Genomic DNA, 24,425 nt, shown 5'->3' with positions numbered 1-24,425 from the left:
AGCAGTCTTGGCAATACACAAAAAGGCAGCATGAGTATTTTAGTCCCTCTTTCGCAGATGTCTCAGAGTTGAGAATATTTACTTTTGAAGCACACCAGTTGTCCTTTGCTTTCTTCTCAAAGGCATGAATGAATTCAAGATAATTAAATCATCATACAAGCTATCACAAAACTACCCACATGAGGCTCCTCAGGTGGTGGGAAGTTCAAGAACTCCTCCAATAATTACCACAAGATCTGCAACATTGCTACGGTACCATATTAATTGATTGGCATTCTTGCATTGACTTTATTAAATGGCATTTATCTTAGAATATGAATTTTGTGAGAGGCGAGCTCAAAGAGATGTATGTAATTGGTGGCTTTTAGTACCATTTTAAGCTTTTTAAATAAAAATTTTATGATTAAAACTATTGAATTTTTAATTATTTAAATCAATATTTATAATTTATTTTTCAAATTTGTTCAAAATCTAATTCTTATTAATTTTTTCATCAGTTAACTGTCACTATCCCTGCATGTGCCTAAAATTTTCTCCGCACGTGATTAACAGTTAACATCCTCCTCCTCCTGTCCTGTTACTGCCACGTGTCACATAGATATAAAAAAGGAAAAAAAATAAATGACGAATAGTCTTTGAAATTAACGGAGCGGCTTTTGATGTGACTGTTTAAATATGGGATCAAAAGTTTAAGTTCATAGGAGTGCAAAAAAGTATCTTTAGGAGAGATAACATTGTTTAGAACCTAATTCAGCTCAATGATAAATTACTTCTCGTAATCCAATGTGGCTTTGGATAGAAACAATTTGCAAAAGAAAAAAAAACAGATATGACTCAATCATCAATTTTCTTGCAAAGAATATAGTTACACCAACGAGGAAACAAGAATTATGGAGAAACAAGAATTTTGCCAAAAGAAATTTGACCCAAAAAAAAAATAATAAAAGAAAGAAGGAAAGGAACAACGGCTCGGCTTGCATAACATGATTCTTTATATATGGATTATGGATCCATGGGCTTTAAAATATGGGTCAGTTATTTAATCTTGAAATGACAGTAACATACTCTGACCTGGGGCTTTGATGTATTACTCAGCATTATCTTTAATTGGTTTTGTTGACTGTTGTCCATGACTACTAATTGAGGGAAAATTACATTCATGTAATATAATTTTACTACATTCATAATTAAATATCTTAATAATTCTTGCGACGTTAAGCTGGTAATTTTTTGACAAAAAAAGGTCCATAACTTGAAAAATTTTGCCTGTAACAAAATTCAATCATAAAAAAATTCAAGTTCTTTGATCCTTCTGAGTTATTTGAGTTTTTAGAGTTCTTTTATGATAAATTTTAAAAAGGAAAAATAACATGAAGGACCATTAAAGAAAATCTATATCAATTAAGAATTAGTTATTATTAAAATTTAAATAAAAAAATTTGAATGAACTGTTACTAATTTAAAATGAGTTATCGAAACCAGGATAGATATTAGTTCATAAAAAACTAACTTAAATTAATAAGTATTTATTTTAATTTTGACAATAAATTATTTTTAATTAATATAAATTTTTTTCGACAATCTTTGATTGATATTTTTTCTTTTAAAAAATTACAGTGCTTGGTTGCAATTTTTTGTCATTGAATTCTTTGATTATGTGTGTGAGAGTGTGTGTTTGCCCTCGTTGAAGGGCACATACAAAAGTAATAAGTAAAGATTTTTAAAACAATTTATTTGACTTTAACAATCTTGTTTGTAATTTTGCCGTATGCATGACGATCAACGAGTCAATTATAAAAGACTTCAAATGTTAGATTATGATAAAAAAAAAGAATTTCCCATAACACGTGATTTAACAATTTCTTTTTTCCAAATAATAATAAATAGTATCGTTCATTGACAATTCTTGTGTGGAAAAGTTAAACGTTCGGACAAAAGTAAATCACACATGGATGGAAATATATGAAAAAATAAACCTATAGAATATTGATAAATAATAATAAGTGAACCATATTTTATTTTATTTTTCCTTGCCCTGTATTCAATTATCCAAATATTGATAAAGAAACCTATGGAATTATATCTGTAATCTCAATCCAACTTTTTTAAGTTGAAAGACTATCATATACAATTAGAGGCCTATTTTTAAAAAGTATATTCTATGGAATGGGAAAGATGAGTGATACTTTATAAATTGTAAAAACTAATTAGCATAATTGTTATAAATTTTAAATTGAATACTGATAATAAACATGTGTTTATAGTACAAAGTGGAAAAAAGAATTATTTTGGCCATATACTTACATGCTAAGACGAAATTAATATTATTATGGCATATTCTTAAAATAAGATTAATTAAAGAACCGAATATATAATTTGAATATCTCTTATAATAGAAAAACAATATATCCTCAAATATAGACGGGGATTTCACATGGAGGATTTTCATGAAAAAACTAGTTTGTGCCCTATATATGAATGAAAATGAGCTTCCTCTTATTCATAAAATTTAAATAAATATCATTCATTATGTCCTGGTTTTTATTAATATTTCTTATACTTATTAGGTGACTAAACTTTTATGTCTTGTTGAATAGACAGCCCCAACTTACATGAATTAATTAACACGGCATGTGAGAAAATAACTGAGTACTCATCCAAATCAATTAGATGATGGGCCATTATTATTCTAACCACTAATGCACAAATGATCATGTGGCCTGGCTTCAAGAAAATTTAATTTGATTTTTTAATATATTTTTTCTTACATTTTCTTAATTTATACATTATATAATTGATCAACCTTTTGAAGTTTTTCTTTTATTGCAAATTTTCAAAAATTATGGTGCATGGAGTAACTTTCCACAAAATTTTATGATTTTATTTGTATGTTTATATAACAAGTCTAGCACAAATGACCAAACATATTGAATTATAGCCAAAAAAGAAGTTGCAACTTTGCCATTTTTAACTAACATGCACATGAATAACAAGTCAATTATGAAACATTATACAAGATTAGATTATGATTACAAAAGAATTTTCTGAAACACATACCGTGACAACTTTTCTCCTTGGAGTGCCCATTCCTCATGTTGTGATACAAATTCATGTTTTATTATAATTTTTAAATAATTTCAATTTTTTATTTATTTTCTAGTAAATAGTGCAATTCCCGACACAGTTTTCTCTCTAAATGAATATTGATATTGTAGAGGTGTTTATAATACTTGGTGAGGTACTTAAATGTTAGAAAAAATGACAATAAAATCTCATTGAATTATGTAAATGACGATAAAATTACTGAAAATGTTTTTTTTTTTAATTTTCAAGAGACTTTTCTGTCATTAAAAAATTAATATAAATGATTAAATTGTCCTTAGTTCAAATATCAATTTTCATTCACAAGTTTTATTTTAAAATTTACAACTTTTTTTTTAAATTACAAGAATACAACAGCAATTTGCAAGTTCGCATTTAAAATCCAAAACTAAGGGTAATTTATCATTTATATTAATTTTTAATGACAAAAAAGTCTTTTGGAATTTCAAGAAAATTATAGCATTTAGAGGGACTAAAATATCATTTACATAATTCAAAGGGATTTTATTGTCATTTTTCCTAAATGTTATGTTGAAATTAGTTATATTTTGGCATATTTTTAAAATAAAAGGATTGACTACATAATTTGAACATTATAACAAGGAACAATTTTTTCTTATATATAAATAGGATTTGTTTGTTACTCATACATGAAAGTTTTTCAAGGAAAAAATCATTTGGATGATGGATGAAAATAAATTTCCCTTTTGATACGCAAAAAAATTATAAAAATAACTTCTTATGGCTTTATTTTTATTGCTCTTATTCATTAGATTGTATTTTTGCCCAACATGCATCACAGAGGAGCAATCCATATCAATTAATTAGATGATGAGCCATTATCCTAATCACTAATGCATAACTAATAATGATCAAGAGTCTTTAAAAAGAATTAGATTTTTTTACTTTGTCTTAATTTATCCATTGTAAATTTTTAAATAAGCAAAAACTTTCTTCAAGAAAATAGCTATGGAAGTACTAGCAACCAGAAACTTTTTGCAACAAAATACATGTTCCTGAGGCCTTTGGCTTACTAATTTTAGTTTTTAAAATTTTTTATTTTAAATTAAAAAATTATATCCTATAGTTGATGGCCCAAGTAAAGCACAAATTTACCAATGACCTTGTAGTATAGTGGCATGCAAGCTCCTCTATAAAGGGGTTCATGAGTTGAAATAAATATTTATTAATTTTATTGTAATAAGATTTTAGCACTTCTAAAAAAAGAGTTAGGGACAAATAAGCACTTTAACTCCATAATAATAAGCCAGGTCAAATGATCAATGAGGCCCACATATAATTCATATAGGTAAATAACAGTGAGTTGATTGTTTTTAATGGAAGGATAAAATTACTCCTCAAAAAAAATAGTTGCATGGCAACCCAGCACTTTTCCAAAAAAAAAGTTCAAGAAAAAAATGATATTTACCTTTCATTTTTCTTACTTTTTTCCTGATTTTTCTTTTGTTTTTTTATTCCAAATCGAATGACTTTTAATGCCATGCTAAATTCTTTATATTAAGTTGTGACAATAGTCTACTTCAATAAAATGGTTTAGGTCATTTAAATAGATGCACCCCAAACTTTATGTATTCATAATATTTTTTCTAATTTGTGGATGTAAGCCTTCTTTTATTTCCAATAGTATATGAGATAAAATGTCATAAAAATACAGAAATATATCAAAATATTATAAAATTTTAATTTAATAAAATAATAAAATATTTTTTAAAAACAAAGTTTCACGAAGATAACAAAAAAATAAAAAAATCAATTTGTATTATTATAAACAAATATAAAATAATATCTGATTTTTTATAAAATTAAAATAAAATATTTTTTATAAAATCTTTAAACTATTTAAAAATTATCTCTTTTTTAATCTTAAATAAAGCGTTCATTAATTAGTCTTTGGTAAAAAAATTTTTAATTACAAATTAAGCCATATTTTTTTTACTTATGTCAAGAAATAGAGTGCTCATAATTTCATCACTATGCTATTCAAGTTTATGAATGATACTGTTGTTAAATGGAACAAGGAATGTCAACAATAACAAAAAGTTTTATCTTACTAAATGCAGTTGGATCGCAAGGAATATCAATTAAAAGAAAATATTAGAAAAGACTTTTCTACTTAGAAAGCCCACTCGACACATTATGACTGACTATATATGTGTGTAGCTCTTTATAATATATATATATATATATATATAATCAGGATCCCAAAGCACACTTGACAGCATATAGTGCAGCCACATCAGCTCCATAAAATTCTCCCGTGTTGACACATGTCGCTTCCAGTGTCACATCAATATAATTTGGCTTGGGGATGGAACGAGAACATTGAATTGAAAAAGTTAGCTGTTCACGATTCGCATAGTTCAACCGATTGGACTAATGGTCCAACCGGTGACGTAATAATTAAATTAAAAAAATTATATATGTATATAATAATTTATATATAAGAAATACATATGAAATTGTTATTTAACTTAAAAAATTAAATATTTTAAGTTTATCACGACTTAATAAACCATATGATACAATATAATATTAAATGATTAAAAAAATTAGTCATTTTTTTAAATTTTGATAAAAAATAAAAAAAATTTTGAACAGTTCGGTTTTTGAAAACAGGATCCAGTTCCCGATTCGACCGCTGGTTCCCGGTCCGAACGCAAGTTTAAAACGGCTCAAACCAGCTCAACTCTTAAAATGGTTTTTTCCTTTGAACCAGACCGGTCGACGGTCCGACTGGTCCGACCGGCCGATCTAGTCTGGTTTTCAAAACAGTGGACGAAATAAATTCTTGATTGCACATTATGAGGTAATGGAAATATAATGATAATTAATGTAAGGATTTGTAGTGATTTGAATGTATAAACTAATGAAAATATAATCATTAATGTAAGGATTTGTGGTGATAGTCAATCAAAACAATCAATCAAATTCAATTATACTTTTACATTGATTGTACATGGTGATTTATGAAAATAAAAATAAAATATATATAAATTATAAAATTTTTAATAAATTTGCTCATTAATTTAGACAGTCCAAATTTAATATAAATATTTAAATTTAATATTAAAATTTTTTAATAAGTTAACTTTATTATCCAGAGTATATCTGCACTACATATCATGACTATGTATCACGTGAGTTGGAATCTTATATCTTATCTATATATATATATATGTATATATATAATCAGGATCCGAAAGCACACTTGCTAGCATATGGTGCAGCCAAATCAACTTCATAAAATTCTTCCATGCCGATAATCAGGATCCCAAAGCATACTTGCTAGCATATGGTGCTGCCATGTCAACTCTATAAAATTCTTCCATGCCGACACATGTCACCTCCACTGTAAACCTCAAACAAATTTGGTGTGGGGATGGGACGAAACAAATTCCTGATTGCCCATCATGAGAATAATGGAAATATAGTCATTAATGTAGGGATTAATTTGTGGTGATTTAAATGCGTCAACTAATGGAAATATAATCACTAATGCTGGGGATTTGTGGTGATGATTAGTCAAAGGCAATCAATCAAATTCACCTTTTGTCTTTATGTGTCGAATTATTTGTGTATTAATTATATATATTTATGTATGTATATGTTATTTGAATTGATTGCTCAAATATTTGATTGACAATAAACAATTTGCAATAAATTGTAAGGCCAACACAAAATGAGGATGTGAATTTATTTTAAATTAAGTTGAATATCCTCTATATATAAAAACATTCTCTTACCTTATATGCACATTATGTGAGCTCCATTCAAGTGATTATAGTAAGGTCACAACTCTCAACCTATTGATGACTTCCAATATTTTAATAAATTTAATAGGGTTTTTAATGCAATTGAAAATCATCTTGTGGAATTAATTAGTAAATATGTGATTAAGTGGATAATTGTTTGTGAGATTGGAGGTGGACAAGGTTCAAGACAATTGTTGAAGTTAGTTGATCAATTATGGCATTAAATCTGAGTTTTATTTATATAGGGAGGCCCAATTTATGGGCCCAAAGTTGATAATTTCAAAGTTCACAAGAAATTGAATTATGCCCGGTGATTGCTGCAGCACTAATTTTAGATGTCGCAATATCATACCAGTTTTCAGCAAGACGTACAGCTTTACTTAAAATCGTGTTTTAAGAGTTTCTGGCTATCATTTCTATTCCAATTCATCTTTAACCAGCAACTACACATCCAGGGAGCATTTTAAGGTGGAAAAAGAATTGGAGAAGCTTGGAGAACACTTGAGTCTTGCAATTTGTGATAGAAATCATCATTCCTAAGTTTTCTTCTTCCTTTTTGCTACATTTTGATGTATCTTTTGTTGAATATTTTTGCTTTATGCTATTTTAATGGTTGTTAGTGGCTAAGCATGTTTAACCTAGAGTAACTATGAACTTGTTAATGGATTAGAGCTTGTTTTTACTCATTGGTTATGCTTAATATTAATTTTGGTTGCTCAATCTTGCATTTATTTGTCTATTTAATGTTTGGCCACCATTAATTATGAATTTGGGTGTTGGGGTTTCCTTGACAAAGGGGAATCTCATTTGGACCCTTAGATTGAGTAATATGAGATTAGATTATGATCTAATTTGTAATTAGGATTGAAATATACCTAATTGCTTTATATAATCAAATTAAAGTGAACTAGAATTAAAGTTGCCTCTTGGATAATTTTGTTAGAAATAACATAATTAATTTAATAGAAGGTTATTTGAGGTTCGAAAGGCCCTTATAGCCATTAATACTCTAGATTAACAAAATTAGCATTAAAATTAATTAATTGGGTAAAAGCAAGATCTATAAAGCTAGCAAAGGATTAGTGACTCTAGGTTGCATTGGACATTTGTAGTTGTTGGATTGAAAATCTCATTGCATTTTATTCATTTCACTTTTTAATTTTGCTTAATCAATTACTTCTAATTGATTTTGCTTAACGTGAACAAAAATGAGAACTTTATTACCTAATTGCTATTATGCTTGATTCCTTGTGGGATCAACCTTGACGCACTATTATAGTACACTTGTGGTGAAACATTTTTGTGTACATCAAGTTTTTGAACCTATTAAGCTGCATGTTGTGAGGATGCATGAGGCTTTGTAAAAGGTTCAATCAACTGTGATAATTGGAAGCTTTAAGTCATTGTGTGTGATGCCAAGGTATGACTCTTTTTCTCCAATTCTATTTTCTATTTGTGTCTTATGTGTGGTCCGCAGAATATATTCTTTATTTTGGGTTATTCATTATTTATTTAATCCTCTATCACACTTTGAGGTTTTCCCACACTTGATATGAAGAGCTTACATATTCTTTTAGAAATTTTCTCGTACAGCAAGTGCTCAACTCCATATCAATCAAGTATCAACTTTAAGGCCAAGAAGACATTACCTTTTAGTTGTACAGTGTGGACATTCCTACACCATCATTAATCTTTAAACCTCTGTTGGATGTTGTTGCCATGCCAGTGGTTCAAGCTACACTTATAAGTAATAATTTTGCATCTATATTCTTTTATTCGATATTTCAATTTTGTTATTTATGTTAATAGAATAATTAGAAATTTTTCATCCAGATGTTTTTGGATTTGTATCAAGAGTTGGTGACTATCAACAGATCAAGTATCGTGGATATTATGTTGATGAGTTCATATTTACAATAATCAATGCCTTTGAATTTCCTTGGTTTTATGTTCAATATTTGCATATGTTGTTGTTGTTGTTGTGAAAGCTTACTAAATGTGTTTTGATCTTATTTGCAAGTGGGAATTCACTCAATTGCATCCTTCGTGAGTTTACTGCAAGGTGGGCATATAATAAGTACAAGTCTATTAAAGACAAGAGTCATGTCATTATTGTTTTGCAATTTTCCCTTCTTGACAAGATTAGAGGTGATTTTTTGTGTGACATTTGAACTAATTTAATCACCCTTTAATTAATTTAACTAATCACATATTGATTATTTATTTTACTTTTTAGGCACGATTATTTTTAGGAGTTACCACAATGTAACTCGTGTTATGAAATTTTGACCACCTTAATATAGACTACTTCAAGTGTGCTTGCCATCATAAACATGTACTTAAAGATAGTTCAGGTAGTAGTGCATCATCTCATTATTGTTATATGTCTCTCAGTTGATTTAGTTCTTTATCGAATGTTTTCAAATCTCATTTCATGACATTTTAGTCAAATATTTTGTTTAATGATTCCTCCTGTAATTCTTAAAATTAAGTTGATGAAATGCCAATGGGAAATATATATTATTGTCAAATTATATCCATTTATTATGTTACCACTCAAAGATTTTCAAAGACATTATTCATTTTACCAAATTCTTCTCTCATCTTTTAGGAGAATTAAATAAGAATATTAATAAAAAATGGCTTATAGCTATGAGGAAGCAGACAAGGTCTTATTCCATTCCTTCTTTTAGGAAGGAATGAGGCCTTGGTTTACAGTTATGAAGAAGCAGACAAGGCCTTATTCCTTCCTAAAGGTCTGCACCTTGACTAAATATTCACCCAAAATCTAAATAAATATTCCTATATGCATACTCAGATTTAGTATAACTATTAATATTAAATACGAAAAAAAATAAACAGATCCCAGTAGGTAGAAATTGGCACTAATTTGGGGAATTATGTTTTAGAAAAAATAATGATTAAGTTGACAATTAACCAAAATAAGATATGATATATTAATTGTTTTTCATATTATGTTGGCATAAAAAATTATTAAAATGTAGTGATAGATCATGATATTGGTGTGCACATTATTTTTAGAAAACTAATTTCTTATAATATGTTTCTCCATTTAATTTGAAATATTCTTCTCCAAGTTTAGGAGATTTATATAAGAATATTAATTTAAAATAGGCTAAAGTATACATTTAATCTTTTAACTTTACACAACATTTTATTTTAGTTTCCTTAACTTTATAAAGTGTACTTTTAATCCTTTAACCCTAACATGATTAGTTTTATTCTAACAAAATTTTACATTAAACTTTCAAATATTAATGAAACATTATCAAATATTGATATATTAAGTTTAATTTTTTCAAAATAACGATGATTGACACAAAAAATAATCATTTAAAACTAACAATATTAGAGTTAAAAAATTAAAAAGATACTTCATAAAATTAAAGGACCAAATAGAAAACTTATGTAAACTTAGAGGATTAAAAGTATATTTTAACCTTAAAAATATAGTGCGCACCATTTCTAAACATTGACCCTAAATCTAAATTGATAACCTAATAAATGTCTACACATATTTATTAACTAATAAATTGAAAAAAAAAACACGCATTATACCTTAAAATAAGAAATTTAAATTCGGATTCTAGAATTTTTAACAAGTAATCAACATTAATTTTCCAATTTTAATGTTTAAGATGATATATTTTATAAATAATAAATATTTCTTAAAATAAGAATTTTGGGGGTGGATGCTGGACTTTTATTACTATAAATACCAAATTTTATGAGATTAAGATAATATATTAAATAAATAATAAATATCCAAAATATCTATCAATGAATTGTGTGCTTAATAAACTTCCAAATTAATATACCAAATATAGATTTTATATGTTCAATGTTGACCAAGGAAATAGCTACAATGACATAAAGATAATTGATTAAATCTATAATTAACCAAAAAATGTATGATATATTAATTAGTTCAAGAGATTATGTTGTCAAGATAAATCAACAAAAGGACTTCCTAAACTCACAACACACTAAATGGTGACATGATTTTTCTACATAATCACATTCTATTTGTGTAACTTTTTAAAGCAAATTGTATAAATGATTGGATACTGTTTTCAAAGTCTAATATCTAATAATAATATCAATAAATATGATTATTAATTAGAGTTTTCAAATTAAGTAACCACCTAAAGATTTTCATGGACATCATTTAAATTTGACAGATTCTTCTCCAAGATTTTAGGAACTTTATATAAGAATATTGATTAAAAATATAGTGTGCGTCATAACTAAATATTGACCCCAAATCTAAATTGGTAACCTAATAAATGTGAATGCAGATTTATTAACTTATAAATAGGAAAAAAAATCCATTATACCTTAAAAATAAGAAATTTAAATTTGGACTCTAGAATTTTTTAACAGCTAATCAACATTAATTGCCCAATTTTAAAGTTTAAGATAATATATTTAATAAATGATAAATATTTCTTAAAATAAGAATTTTGGGGGTGGACTCTAGAATTTTGGCACTATAAATGCCAAATTTTATGAGATTAAGATAATATATTAAATAACAAATGTCCAAAATATCCGTCAACCAATTATCTACTTAATAAACTACCAAATTAATATACCAAATATAGACTTAATGTATTCAACATTGAAAGAGGAAATAGCTATAATGATGTAAAGATAATTGATTTAAATCTACAATTAACTAAAAAAAATATATGATATATTAATTAGTGCAAGAGATTATGCACATATGATAAAGGAATTTATCATTAAAATCAGTATTTTAAGTGTAAGAGATCATATTAAAAAGATTTGGATCCACACCATATCAATTAACAATAATTAATATGATCATTAATTTAAAATTGACATTGCAAATTGTTAAGTTTATACGTGGTAATTTCCCAGTGAAGTCATGACGATTGGTGCATTGATTACAAATGATAAAGCAACTAAAGAAATGAAACAAGGATATTTAGTGCAAGAGATTACAAAGATGCACATCCAAACAATTAATTTAACACTACTTGATTAGGCCATTAATTTGTAGTTCACAATTATTGTCATCAAAATATATTCATAAATTGAAGGGTAATCAATGTCAATTAACACTAGGAGTCAACTTGTATCTGCAATGTGGCATGAATTTGGATACACGTCAAATAAATTCAATTGTCACATGCAATTGATAAAATTTCACCTTTGAAAAAATGTCATTGGTAAATATATACTACTATCAAATTAAACCCATTTATTATGTTACCATTCAAAAATTTTCAAGAACATTATTTATTTTACTAGATTTGTCTCTAATCTTTAGGAGAATTAAATTAGCATATTAATAAAAAAAACTCTGCACCTTGACTAAAATTTACCCAAAATCTAAATAAATATACACATATGGTACCTAAATTTAGTGTAACTATTAAATACGAGAAAAACAAAGGAAATACATCCTAATAGGTGGCAATTGGCACTAATTCAAGGAATTATTTTTAGAAAATGTAATGATTATTTGATATTGAACCAAAACAATATATGATAGTTTGATTAGTTTTGATATTATATTGGCGTAAAAATTAATTAAAATGTAGTGATATATCATGATATTGGTGTCACATTATTTTCAGAATACTAATTTCTTATAATATATTTCCCTTTTAAAGTTGACAGATTCTTTCTCTGAGCTTTTAGGAAATTTATATAAGAATATTAATTAAAAATATAGTGTAATCGTGACTAAATATTGACCTCAAATTTAAATTGATAACCTAATAAATGTTTACACAGATTTATTAACTAATAAAGAGGGAAAAAAACAAGCATTATACATTAAAATGAGATATTTAAATTTGGACTCTAGAATTTTTTAACGGGTAATCAACATTGATTGCCCAATTTTAAAGTTTAAGATAATGTAGTTAATAAATGATAAATATTCTTAAAAAAGGAATCATATAACATCAAGGTAACTTTACATAACATTGACGAAAACATGCAATTGTTGATTGGTGTGCTATATGTTAAGACAAGCACATGATTGTTTTTTAAATACTTATGCATCTATTAATTATTGATCTATTCATTTAATTATCGAATTAATAATTTATTTTTTTCACTATTACTTATATATCCTTCTTGTCAAAAGGGTTGAGCCTCTCAAAAACTAAACTATGCGATCATGCCCTTTTTGAAATGGAGAAGTTGTTGCAGTCTAATAGCTGAAGCCTTAAGGATTATGAAGAAATGCCATGTCCTAAGATTTCAAGCGTAGATTTGTCAGGAAACAAGTTGATTCATGACTAGCTGAACTATGATTAGGTTGTGCTTGCTAATAAATTACCTAGGTTATTGGAATCACTAACACTTGAATAATATAATATATATGATGCTATTATGGACTTGGTTGACGCTAGGAATGGTAGTATTTTTTTTTGTGGTATGATTATGGTGACATTGGTAAAGCCTATATTTGGAACACTTTGTCAATTTCTCTAAGATCAAGTTGTAGAATTGTTCTAAATGTTATATCAAGTGGAATAGCCTCAATATTACTACCTGGTGGAAGAATTGCACACTCTCAATTTTGCATACTTCTTGCAATTAACAAAGATTTAGTTTACACCATAAAAACATGGTAATCGTCTTGCAAAATTGATAGTTCACACCTCATTTATAATATGGGATGAGGCGCCTATAGCAAGCAAATATTTTTTTGAAGCACTTGACAAAACAATGACGAATATCCTAAAGTTTCAAAATGCTTCTGTGACTGACATGCCATTTGGTGGCAATGTTATAGTTTTTGGTAGGGATTTCAATCAAAAACTTCCAATGATATATAGAGGTGGGCGGGATGACATCATTTTTGTATCCATCAACTCATTCTATATATGGAAGGATTGTAAATTGATGACTTTAACTAAGAATTGCCAACAAATTCTTCTGATATGAATAACGAGCTTAATGGTTTGGCACAGTGGATCATTTCTATAGGAGATAGAATAATTGTGGAGAATAATAATAGGGAGACAAAAATCACCATTTCAAATGACATTTTACTACAATGTTTATTGAGATGCTGTACTTTTTATTTGTTAATTCTTTATTTGGTGTAACAAGTTGTTGCATTCATACACAATGTGTATTAATATATTACCTATTACCAGATAAGCGTTTAAAAATTATCTAGTATGTCATTACCATGATTTTTGTTCTTGTCATTCTTAAATATTAATCATTTACGTATTAATTATGTCTTTTTATTGTTTTAAGCATCTAACTACTTAATATGTCAATATTTTTCACCATCTAACCGTTAAAAGAAGTTTCAAAATTAATATCATGTGCAATGCACGGGTGATTAATTAGTTTTGTTTTTAAGAAAAGAAAATCATCACAAGCATGTATGTTTATAGAGTGGCTAACATTAAGATTCTATCATTCAACTTTATAATGTTAAGTGAGAATATATATATATATATATATATAATTTGACAAGAGTTTTGGGTGTGTATATTGGCATATTTTTAAAATCAAAAGATTTAATATATAATTTAAACATCTTTTATAATAGATAAAAATATTCATAAATTAAAATGGTTTGAGTGCAAGGCAAAAAAGAAATTATTGTTTAGATAAAATAATGACTTAAGGATGATTTAGAAGCCCCCCTGGCATGGTGGATATGTTTTGCTTCTTACATTATGAAAATTTATGTTAACAAGGATTTTTTTTTCAATGTATATTGAAATATAACTGAATACAATCTTAAAACAAAATAAGTCGAATATAATTTAATCTTAAATGTTTTGGCAAAAAATGTTGTTTAAAATTACTTCTTTTGCAACAAACACCTAAAATTAAAATTTGTTTTTCGGAGTCAAAATATTTATATATATATATATATATTTTATGATGATCCCCGTGAATTTTTGTCCAGTGAGACCCACATAGATCCACACATTAGAGTAAAATAGTATTTTAATGACAAACTTTTTATCACAGTTTTCAAAATAATTGTGGTAAAAAATATACAGTGATAAACTTGTAAATAAGTGAAAAACTGTTGATATTTTGATGACAGTCATAAGTATTCACTGATACCGTAATTTATTAAAATAAATTGTCATACTTTAATTAAAAAATTTAATAAATTAATTAATTTAAAAATACACATTTATTAATTAATTAAATAATTTAACATTGGCTAAATGTGTCTGAGAAACAACTTTAAATGTAATTAATGAATTTAAATAAACTAAAATTGTAGTTAAATAATCTTTTAATTAATTAATTTAAATGTATTTTAATGTGTCAGAACGTAGACACTGTAAACTCTGAGATCAGCACTTATGGCTACAGGAAAGCATACACCATTAGATCAGGAATTTTGAGAGGGAAAACATTTGGCTAACGTTGTCATGATAGATGGTTCCTGCAGCGAAAATATTGTTGTGTTTGGTTTTCTTTGGTTGCGTACCTAATCGAATGTTGATTTATGCATTTGTGGGATGAGGATCATGCTGATCACTGTAATAAAATCTAAACCATTCATATTTTTTCTTTTAATTTTTAAAAATAATACATTAAATACCCTACCAATAAAATAATTGACTTTGAGAATTAGTTAATCCAAAAAAAAATCTTAAAAAACAGACCAAAAATTACAAAAAAAGAACATAAAAGAATTTAATCAATATTAATTTTTCTCATAGAGTACTTATTTTTAATTTTATGAATTTTTGTTATTATTTTTGAACTCATTTTCTAAAATTTTTTAAGTGAACTAAGTTAATTTTGTACTAAAAAAAGACAAGAGAACAAAATATTAAAACTTGAAAAGTAAATAGTTTAAAATATCAAGAATATTAATACAAAATACTAAAAACAACATTAAATTCATAATTTTTCCCAGAATGAGAGGTGCATTTTCATTTTGCCTACCCTCCCCCTCACCATCACATGGCTCTGCCAACGATAATGAAACTGCTTGTGGAGATGCAGCTGCTGTTGGATATTAAAAGTGAAAAGATGGTCCTTCAGGCAAGAGCTCATAAAATCTCACTTCCCCGCGCCATATCACACTCAATGCAGTGGTACTCCGAGTCCCATACACACCCCTCACCATACATTAATGTCAATAACGAACTGAGGAAAGAATATTGAATGAGAAAGCTATATCAAAAATTTTGGTGATTATATTAATTGTTAGATGTAATTATTACTATGAAAATTTATAAACTATTTTTGACAATAAAATTTTAATTCTTTTCCAAATAAAATATTTAATTTTTAAAATTTATTTTTTAATGTCTAATGAAACGATTTATATTTGAAACTCTCTTGTATGTAATTGATATATACTCATTGGAGCATTTTTTTTTTAATAAATACTCTCGTAAACTATAGTCTATGAGATGGTTTCTATTATAAAGGTTTCAATATGCTCCACTCATGTTTTAAGAGTGTTTTTAAAAAAGGTTAAAAGGTATTTTTTCCCAACAACTATTCACTTAAAGGTGTTTTTGTAATAAAAGTTTAGGATATCAAATACTCATATAACCTATTTTTATAATGGTAGTCCCATAAATACCCCGTTGAATTAAATATTGATATCAATAATGAACAGAGGAAGAATATTGAATCAGAAAGCAAGAGCAAGTATGTATATATATATATATACATACCAATGGGGTGTGGAGATGGACAAAGATGGAGCTCAAGGAAAGTTCCCAATTAGGAGAACAGATGCAAGGGAGCAGGGCAGGTGGGGCTTTCAGAGTCCTTCATGATAGCACCAGCAATGAGGTCAAGAGCAATGGCTTTGTCACTATACTTGGCCACCTCTTGTCGGAACAACACATGAAGCCGCTCAGCCTTGTGCCAAGGCGACTTCAAGCTTGCGTTGGAAACAACATGAAGGCTTGGCCTCACTTCCTGTACATGGAAGCTCCCACATTGTGCTTTTGGTCCCCTGTTGCTCATATAAACCATGCTTCCTGCCTCTATGTCAACCACCACTAAATTGAATCCCCTGTAATACTCTCCTTCCCTCCTCAGTCCTTCCGTAAATTCTCCTTGGACTCTTTCCACTCTACCACAACCACATAAAAAAACTGACTATATAGAGAATGGGGAGCGATCATATAGAAACATGTAAGAATAACAGAAGGACACTGTATATTTTAACTCAAAACTTCAAGCTTTAAAGCTTATGAATACTTCTACCTTATTATATATTAGTATGAGCATACGGAGGAGGAAACATACATGATGTGATGCACTAGTTGGGTCTTATGTGTGAATGGAGTTACATGTTCGAACTAAAAAAAGTGTTTACAGAACATATGCATGTATATTAATATATATACACCTAGAGAAAAAGGAGTGCGAGGTCGCCCCGGGTTCTAGCATGAGGAAGAGTATGAGATTCTAATACGTTATTGAGAATGGAGACTCTTCCATCTCTGGAATAGGCCAGCCATGTCCGTCCTCTCACCTTGTCTCGTCCTCCTAGTGTCTCCATTCTGGTGCCTTCCCACCACGATGCTGCCTTCGTCGCCCTTCATCTCACCACCATCAACATTTACTCAACATTTTGTTATGAGATGAGAAAGAAGGAAAGAATGGAAGGATGGAGATATGAAAGCTTGCCTGTTATGGTACTCATCTCTGTTGTTCAAAAGGATCAAAGGGTAAAGTGGGTGGGCTTGCCAAAGAAACACCACTATGCACATTATTCTATATCATCGAGGTTGGAATGTTGGAGATAGTTCACAATATGCAAGTAAAGGTTGAACTGGGGAATATATATAGATATAGATGACACTAACATCGGGAGACTTTTACACATCCTTACATAGACACAATAGGTTAGTAACTTCTTCTTTTTTATTTTTTGGGAAAAGGAGGGCTAGAAATCAGCAAGTTTAAGTTTTGATTAAATAGGCCTGAGTTTGTAACGGAGGCCTAGGACTAGAGTTAGGAATATATGCTGAGCCATGGAAATACTCATATTTTGTAGAATTTTTTTTTTACTTTTTTATTTCAAGTTTGAAAACTATTCAAATTAAATTTTAAAAATTTAAATTCACTTAAGCATCATTTAGATTGTTAGATTTGGATTTTAAATTTAAAATCTTATATTTAAATTTCATTTATTTAAAATTTTTTGTTTGAATAGTATAAAATTTCCAAATTCAAAGATAATGGAAAAAGGAATGAGAAATGAAAATGGAAAGAGATGATAGGACTAGAGTAGTTACAATTTCAAATAAGGATGTTGGAGGAATTTAAAATTATAAAAGAATTATAATAAAACATAAATTTGAATTTGGATATGAATCAAATCTAAATCCATAAATTTTTATGGATCCAAATTGTAAATTTTCCTTAAATATTAATCTAAATCCAAATCTCCCTATACACAACATTAAATATTTTTATATAAAATTATAATATAAGTTTAATAAAATATTAAATTATAACAGTTGCAATTTTGATCCAGCAAGATGAAGAAAAAATAATGGAAAATGAGAAGTTCATCTCCCTAGCTTTTATCTGGACAGAGACAAAAACAGGGAGGAGAGAAAAATAGAGAGAAATGCCCTTAAAAATAGTTTAAAAAATTGCTGTTTTAGGAAATTTATTTTTTCTTCCTAATTTTCTCTCCATCCTATTTTCTTTTCACTTTTTTGTCCAAACAGGCAAGATATAAGGGAAACATTCATAAAGGAGATTAGTCTGACTAAGTCAAACCACTCATAACCTTATATTAGTCTACACGCGTCCAGATCATATGATAACAAACAAACGACACTTCCAACGGCTAATTTACCAACAGTCATTTGCCATTGTAGAATAGAGGTGCTTCCATCTTGCGAGAGTCATTTCTCTCTCCGTCTTGTGAGAGTCGAGTGAGGTCCGAGTGTCATCTTTGCCGGAGGTGATCTTCTCCGATCATTTTTTGGTTTTTTTCTGAGGGACCAGTGTCCTTCAGTGTGCGTGAGTGCAATGCATTTGTGCCGTGTGTTTGTGTGAGTGTGTCTGGGGGTGTGGAGGACAGGAAGATGGAGAAGGAGGAGTGTAGTAAGGGCTGGGAAAAAGCAAAAGAGGTGGTTCTAGATTTGAAAGAAAACACTACAGGAGAAAGAGGTGCTCTCGTTAGCAAATTATTGACTGGGAAAAACCTCAAGAAGGGCGTGGTGACATCCATGATTAAAAAAGGGTGGAACATGGAGGAGGGGGTGACGATACATGATACGGATAAACTTGCGTTCTCATTTCGCTTTGATCGTGCAGGGGATTACACCAGAATTCTCAAAGGAAGACCATGGTCTATTCAGGGGCAGCTATTAAGTCTGCAACCGTGGGAGGATTTCATGGTCTTTAAAGAAGTGGACTTTGACTGGAGTCCATTCTGGGTGCAGTTTCATGGTCTACCACTAGAAGCCATGACTCAGAATAATGCCATAAACCTAACGCAAGCGGTGGGCGAGGCCGTAATGATAGAACATCCGATGGTCCATAATCAGCTTTCCAGAACGTTCATACGAACCAAGGTTCTCATCAACACCCGAAAACCTTTAATTTCGGGCTTCTGGACGCCTAGACCGGGTAAAGACCCAGTGTGGGTTGGGGTGAAATATGAGAGACTTCAATCTTTCTGCTATCATTGTGGTTGACTTGGCCATGATGCAAGGACATGTAAGTTTGACTCAGAAGGAATGGAGGACGGCTCGGACGATGAAGCATTTGGTAGTTGGATGAGTGCCACGAATGTTAGAACATTTGAAGAGGGACTGGAAGTGTATAAACCAAGATGGATCGAGGTGACAGATCTTCTCCCAACGGTGCCGCATGCTAGAGTCTCCGGTAAGGAAAAAGCGATCATGGGAAAACGAGGAAAAGGGGGCGAAAGAAGTGGATCCAGAGCGAATAAGGGTGGAATTAATATTAATGCAGAGAGGGGAGAGGGGGCAGGAAGTTGGATTACTGAATACCAGGAATATTGCTCGTGATATGAATGCTAAGCAACAGCATGCACACCTAGAAGAAATTACAAAAGTACCACAAGCAGAACATGATAGGCCTATTGTGACAAGAAATATGGGCCCACACACATACCAACCCAGAACGGAGGAATTTCTAGATATTGCGGAGGAGTGTAGTATGGTTTATGAAATCAAGCCCAGTGAATATGTGCAAGCCCACACTGAGGATTATGCGACAGACTTTCCAAGTGAAGACCAAGAGTGCACAGTAATTGTTCCCTTCACTGGGCTCTCACCCATCTCATCTGTGGCTCTTAGGCTTGATGGAATTATGCAAAAAAGGCCGGCTAATGAACCTAATGTAGAAGTTTGCTCCAAACGATGAAAAAAGCTGTGTTTTGATGAAGTGAGTGCTGACAAAGATAGTGTGCAGCAGGCATCCAGAATAAGTGACTTCAAGGGCAAACGAACTCCTGGAAAATGAAGCTTTCGTGCGCTAAAACACCATATTTGGACAAAAGGGAAATCCGGCAGAGATGATGATTCGAAAACTGGATTATGGAGGATTCGACATTGATTTCCCCGACAATTGGTTCTTCTTCCGTGAAAGTATTTCTACTTATGTTATTGACTCCTCTGTCTCTAATGCCAGTGGCTGTGCTGATACGGCCACCGTGCACCATGAAAATATTAAGTTGGAACTGTCAGGGTCTTGGGGTTCCCTTGGCAGTTAAGAATCTGAAGAAGGAGTGTGCTTTACAAAAACCCCAAGTTGTTTTTCTTATGGAAACAAAACAAAAAAAAGCTAGAGTTAGTAAGGTTCGAAGGAGGTGTGGTTTTTGGAGGAATGGATTATGGAGCCCTTAGGGAGAAGTGAGGGTCTAGCAGTATGGTGGAACAGGGATGTGGGGGTTAGCATTATTTTGTCCACGCAAAATATTATTCATGCTTGTATCACATCTGCCACTATAGATGTACCAAGATATATCACTTTTGCATATGGGCCACCTGTCAAAGCTGACCGAATGAGGGTGTATGCTGAAGTTATTCGTATTAGCAGAGGTATGGATGGCCCTTGGTTGTGTTTAGGGGATTTTAATGATATTATATCTCAACAAGAGAAAAAAGGGGGGAGGCCTCTTGCGTGGAGGAAAATCATGAACTTTCTGCTATTATTTGTGATCCCCTTGATATGGGCTTTAATGGATCAAGGTTTACCTGGTGTAATAAGCTGATTGGCTCTGCCAGTATTTATAAGCATATTGATCATGCTCTTGGCAATGCTGCATTATGCGTATCTTTCCCTAAGGCTCAGGTCTTCCACATTGAACCTTCGGGGTCAGATGATCTTTTACTTTTGGTAGACCTTAACTTTAGGACCAAACCAACTTCAAGAAGATTTAGATATGAAAAAAATTGGGGCTCCCATCTGGATTTCTTGTCAACAATTCAAACCTGTTGGGTTGATCATGAAGCTGGCCATTCTGATCCTCTATTTGATTTTATTGCTAAATTAAATCATTGCAGATTGGTCTTGACCAGGGGGAGCAGAGAGACTTTCCCGAATTATAATAAACTCGTTCATCAACTTAAGAATCAATTGGCCTGTCTATGGCAAGGGGACGTTACAGAAGGGAAGGTTGCAATGGCAAATGACATTAATCTGCAAATAGAACAACTGCGTGATCGAGAAGAGCAGTATTGGTGGCAAAGATCTCGAGTTGCATGGCTTCAAGCTGGGGATCGAAATTCTAAACTTTTTCATCTCTCCACTATCTTGAGAAGACAGAGAAATAGCATATTGAGAATTAAAAATGATCAGGGACATTGGCTGGAGGAGAGGGGTGAAATTGCATGCAATATTTCTGATTACTACCAACAACTGTTCACTTCTTCTAGGACTCAATCTATGGATATTGCACTGGATGCTATTGATTCTAAAATTGATAAAGGCATGAATTTGATGCTTTTAAGACTTGTGATACGAGAGGAAGTCCGAGAAGCTGCCTTTAGCTTGGGAGGATCTAAAGCCCCAAGACTGGATTCTCAGGTAGTTTCTATCATGATTCGTGGAGTGAGGTTGGGGAGAGCATTGATTCTGTTGTCAAAGATTTCTTTGCTAGCCAATTAAATATTTTAGATATTAATGAGACTAACATCACCTTAATCCCGAAAGTAGATAAACCGGAGCATATTACTCAAGTTCGCCCCATTGGCTTATGTAACTTTTGCTATAAGATTATCTCTAAGCTGTTAGCGTGTGTTTGGACTGAGGAGAAACGTGCGTTTTCAGCCCCAGAATTGATTTTTTGAACAAAATATCCAAACAGCAGAAAAACGCAGAAATCGATTGAAAAACAAAACGCGCGTTTTTTTATAAGCTCTTCCCACCAGCTTTTCGCAAAAAATTTGTCAAAAATGTTAGAGAAAATTACAAAGAAAGGTCCAAGAAAAAATTACAAAAAAAGCACATAATTTAATAAAAATAAAATTAAACTCTCTTCTTTTCCCTTTTTTTTCTTAATAAAATTTAAACTTTGTATATTCAAAAAATTAATATTTGATATTTAAAAATTAAATTATATAGTTAAAAATTAATTTTAATTAAATTATCCAAACAACTTCAATTCTGTTAAAATCAATTTTAGAAAAACAGTATCCAAACAGATTGCGTTATAATATAATCAATTATGATTAAAATCTACTACTTAATCAATTATTTTCATAATCTATTATACCCAAATGAAATCCAAACGGACCTTTAGTCGTCAGAATGAAGTCGTATCTATCATCTTATGTTTCTACTACTCAGAGTGCGTTTGTCCCTAACTGTCTTATTCACAACAATATTATCATTGCACATGAGGTGTACATTATTTGAGGAGGACAAAGATGGGGGTGAGTATGAGTTTGCTCTAAAAATGGATGAGTAAAGCATATGATAGAGTTGAGTGAAATTTTCTGAACACTACTGCAAAAAAAATATATTTTACGTCCCTCAATTTACATTACTTTTTATTAAAGTAATATAAAAAATAAAGGCAATAGTAATTTTATAAATAAGTATTGAATAGTTAAAAATATCCATGTCACTTTCATAAAAAAAAATAGACCTAGCAAATAATTCACGTCTCTTTTTAAGAAAATGGACATGGATTTAATCGTTTAAAAATTAAGAAATTTAATTTATACTTAAAAAAGCAACATCACTTTTATTGAAAAAATATACATAGATTTCATAACTAACATATTAAAAATATAAATTTATAATATATAAAATTCACGTCACGTTTTATCTAAAAAGGCACGTGAATTTCAATAATAATTTTAAAATATAAATTTTAATTTAAAATAATCCACATATCTTTTTTGTTAAAAAAGACGTGGATCTTATAGTTAATAATTTCAATATTTGCATTAATATTTTAGCAAATTCATTACTTTTTATCTAAAAAGGTTGTGGTATTGAGTGATAAAATTTAAAAAATAAATTAAAATAAGACACGTCTCTTTTATTATGAACAAGGACGTGGATATTATAGTTCAAAATTTTGACATTCAAATTAAATATTTAAGCTAATTTACGTCGCGTTTTAGCTTAAAAGGGACATAGATTTGAGTGCTAAAATTCAAAAAAAAATTAAGAAAATCCACATCAATTTCTAAATAAATAGGAACTTGAATTTAAGTGATAAAATTTAAAAAATAAATTTTAAAATTAAAACAATCCTCGTCTCTTTTTTGTCAAAAAGGATGTGGATATTATAGTTCAAAATTATATTTTCAAACTAAATATTTAAGATAATTCAAGTCGCTTTTTAATAAAAAAGGGACGTGGATTTGTGCTTTAAAATTTAAGGAATATTTAAGCTAATCCACATCACTTTGTAGTTAAAAGGAACGTGGCTTTGAGTGAAAAAATTCAAAAAATAAATATAAAAATTAAAATAATCCATGTCTCTCTTTTTTGTAAAAAAGGATGTGGATTTTATAGTTAAAAATTATAATCTGTAGATTGAAAATTAAACAAATCCACGTCCCTTTTTTATCTAAAAAGGGATGTGGATTTGAGTGCTAAAATTAAAAAAATATTTAAGCTAATCCACATCATTTTTTAGCTAAAAAGGGATGTGAATTTGAGTGCTAAAATTAAAAATATATATTTAAGCTAATCCATATCGCTTTTCAGCTAAAAGGGGACGTGGATTTGTGTGCTAAAATTCAAAAACTAAATTTTAAAATTAAAATAATCCATTTTGTGGTTCAAAATTTTAACCTGTGGAGGAAGAAAAAAGCTAATCTACGTCACTTTTATATAAAAAGCGATGTGGATATATTGATATATTTTTATTATCCACGTCGCTTTTTTAAAAAAAGTGACATGGATAATGTAATAGTTTTAAACTCTGATCACCTCCCTCCCTCACGAATCCTTATCTATTCTCAAATATTCTATTTGTTTTCTCTCTATTTCTCTCCCCACAGTTGAGGCACTGTGAGACCCAACCATATTTTTAACCTCCAGCAGGCGCATGCGATGCTTGGCTAGGCAGCGACA

At 29.8% G+C, this 24,425-nt stretch overlaps 1 protein-coding gene and 1 pseudogene across 1 annotated transcript; one reads left to right on the top strand and one right to left on the bottom strand.

Moving 5' to 3' along the window:
• Positions 1-15,891: 15,891 nt before the first annotated feature.
• Positions 15,892-17,611, bottom strand: LOC129313909 (uncharacterized; annotated as a pseudogene).
• Positions 17,612-18,943: 1,332 nt separating this feature from the next.
• Positions 18,944-19,558, top strand: LOC129313811 (uncharacterized). The gene has a single exon (XM_054957248.1). The coding sequence runs from the start codon at positions 18,944-18,946 to the stop codon at positions 19,556-19,558; it is 615 nt and encodes a 204-aa protein (XP_054813223.1).
• The last annotated feature ends 4,867 nt before the right edge of the window (positions 19,559-24,425 follow it).

This window comes from Prosopis cineraria, unplaced genomic scaffold (assembly GCF_029017545.1).
Source record: "Prosopis cineraria cultivar Desert tree isolate PC_DT_omini unplaced genomic scaffold, ASM2901754v1 PC1, whole genome shotgun sequence".
Classification (NCBI taxonomy): domain Eukaryota; kingdom Viridiplantae; phylum Streptophyta; class Magnoliopsida; order Fabales; family Fabaceae; genus Prosopis; species Prosopis cineraria.
The sequence above is the reverse complement of the archived record's forward strand: the minus strand, read 5'-3'. Positions and strand labels throughout refer to the sequence as shown.

What these genes read in the sequence shown, in the direction of transcription:
- LOC129313811 (XM_054957248.1), top strand. Translation starts at nt 18,944, where the DNA reads ATGGAGAAGGAGGAGTGTAGTAAGGGCTGGGAAAAAGCAAAAGAGGTG.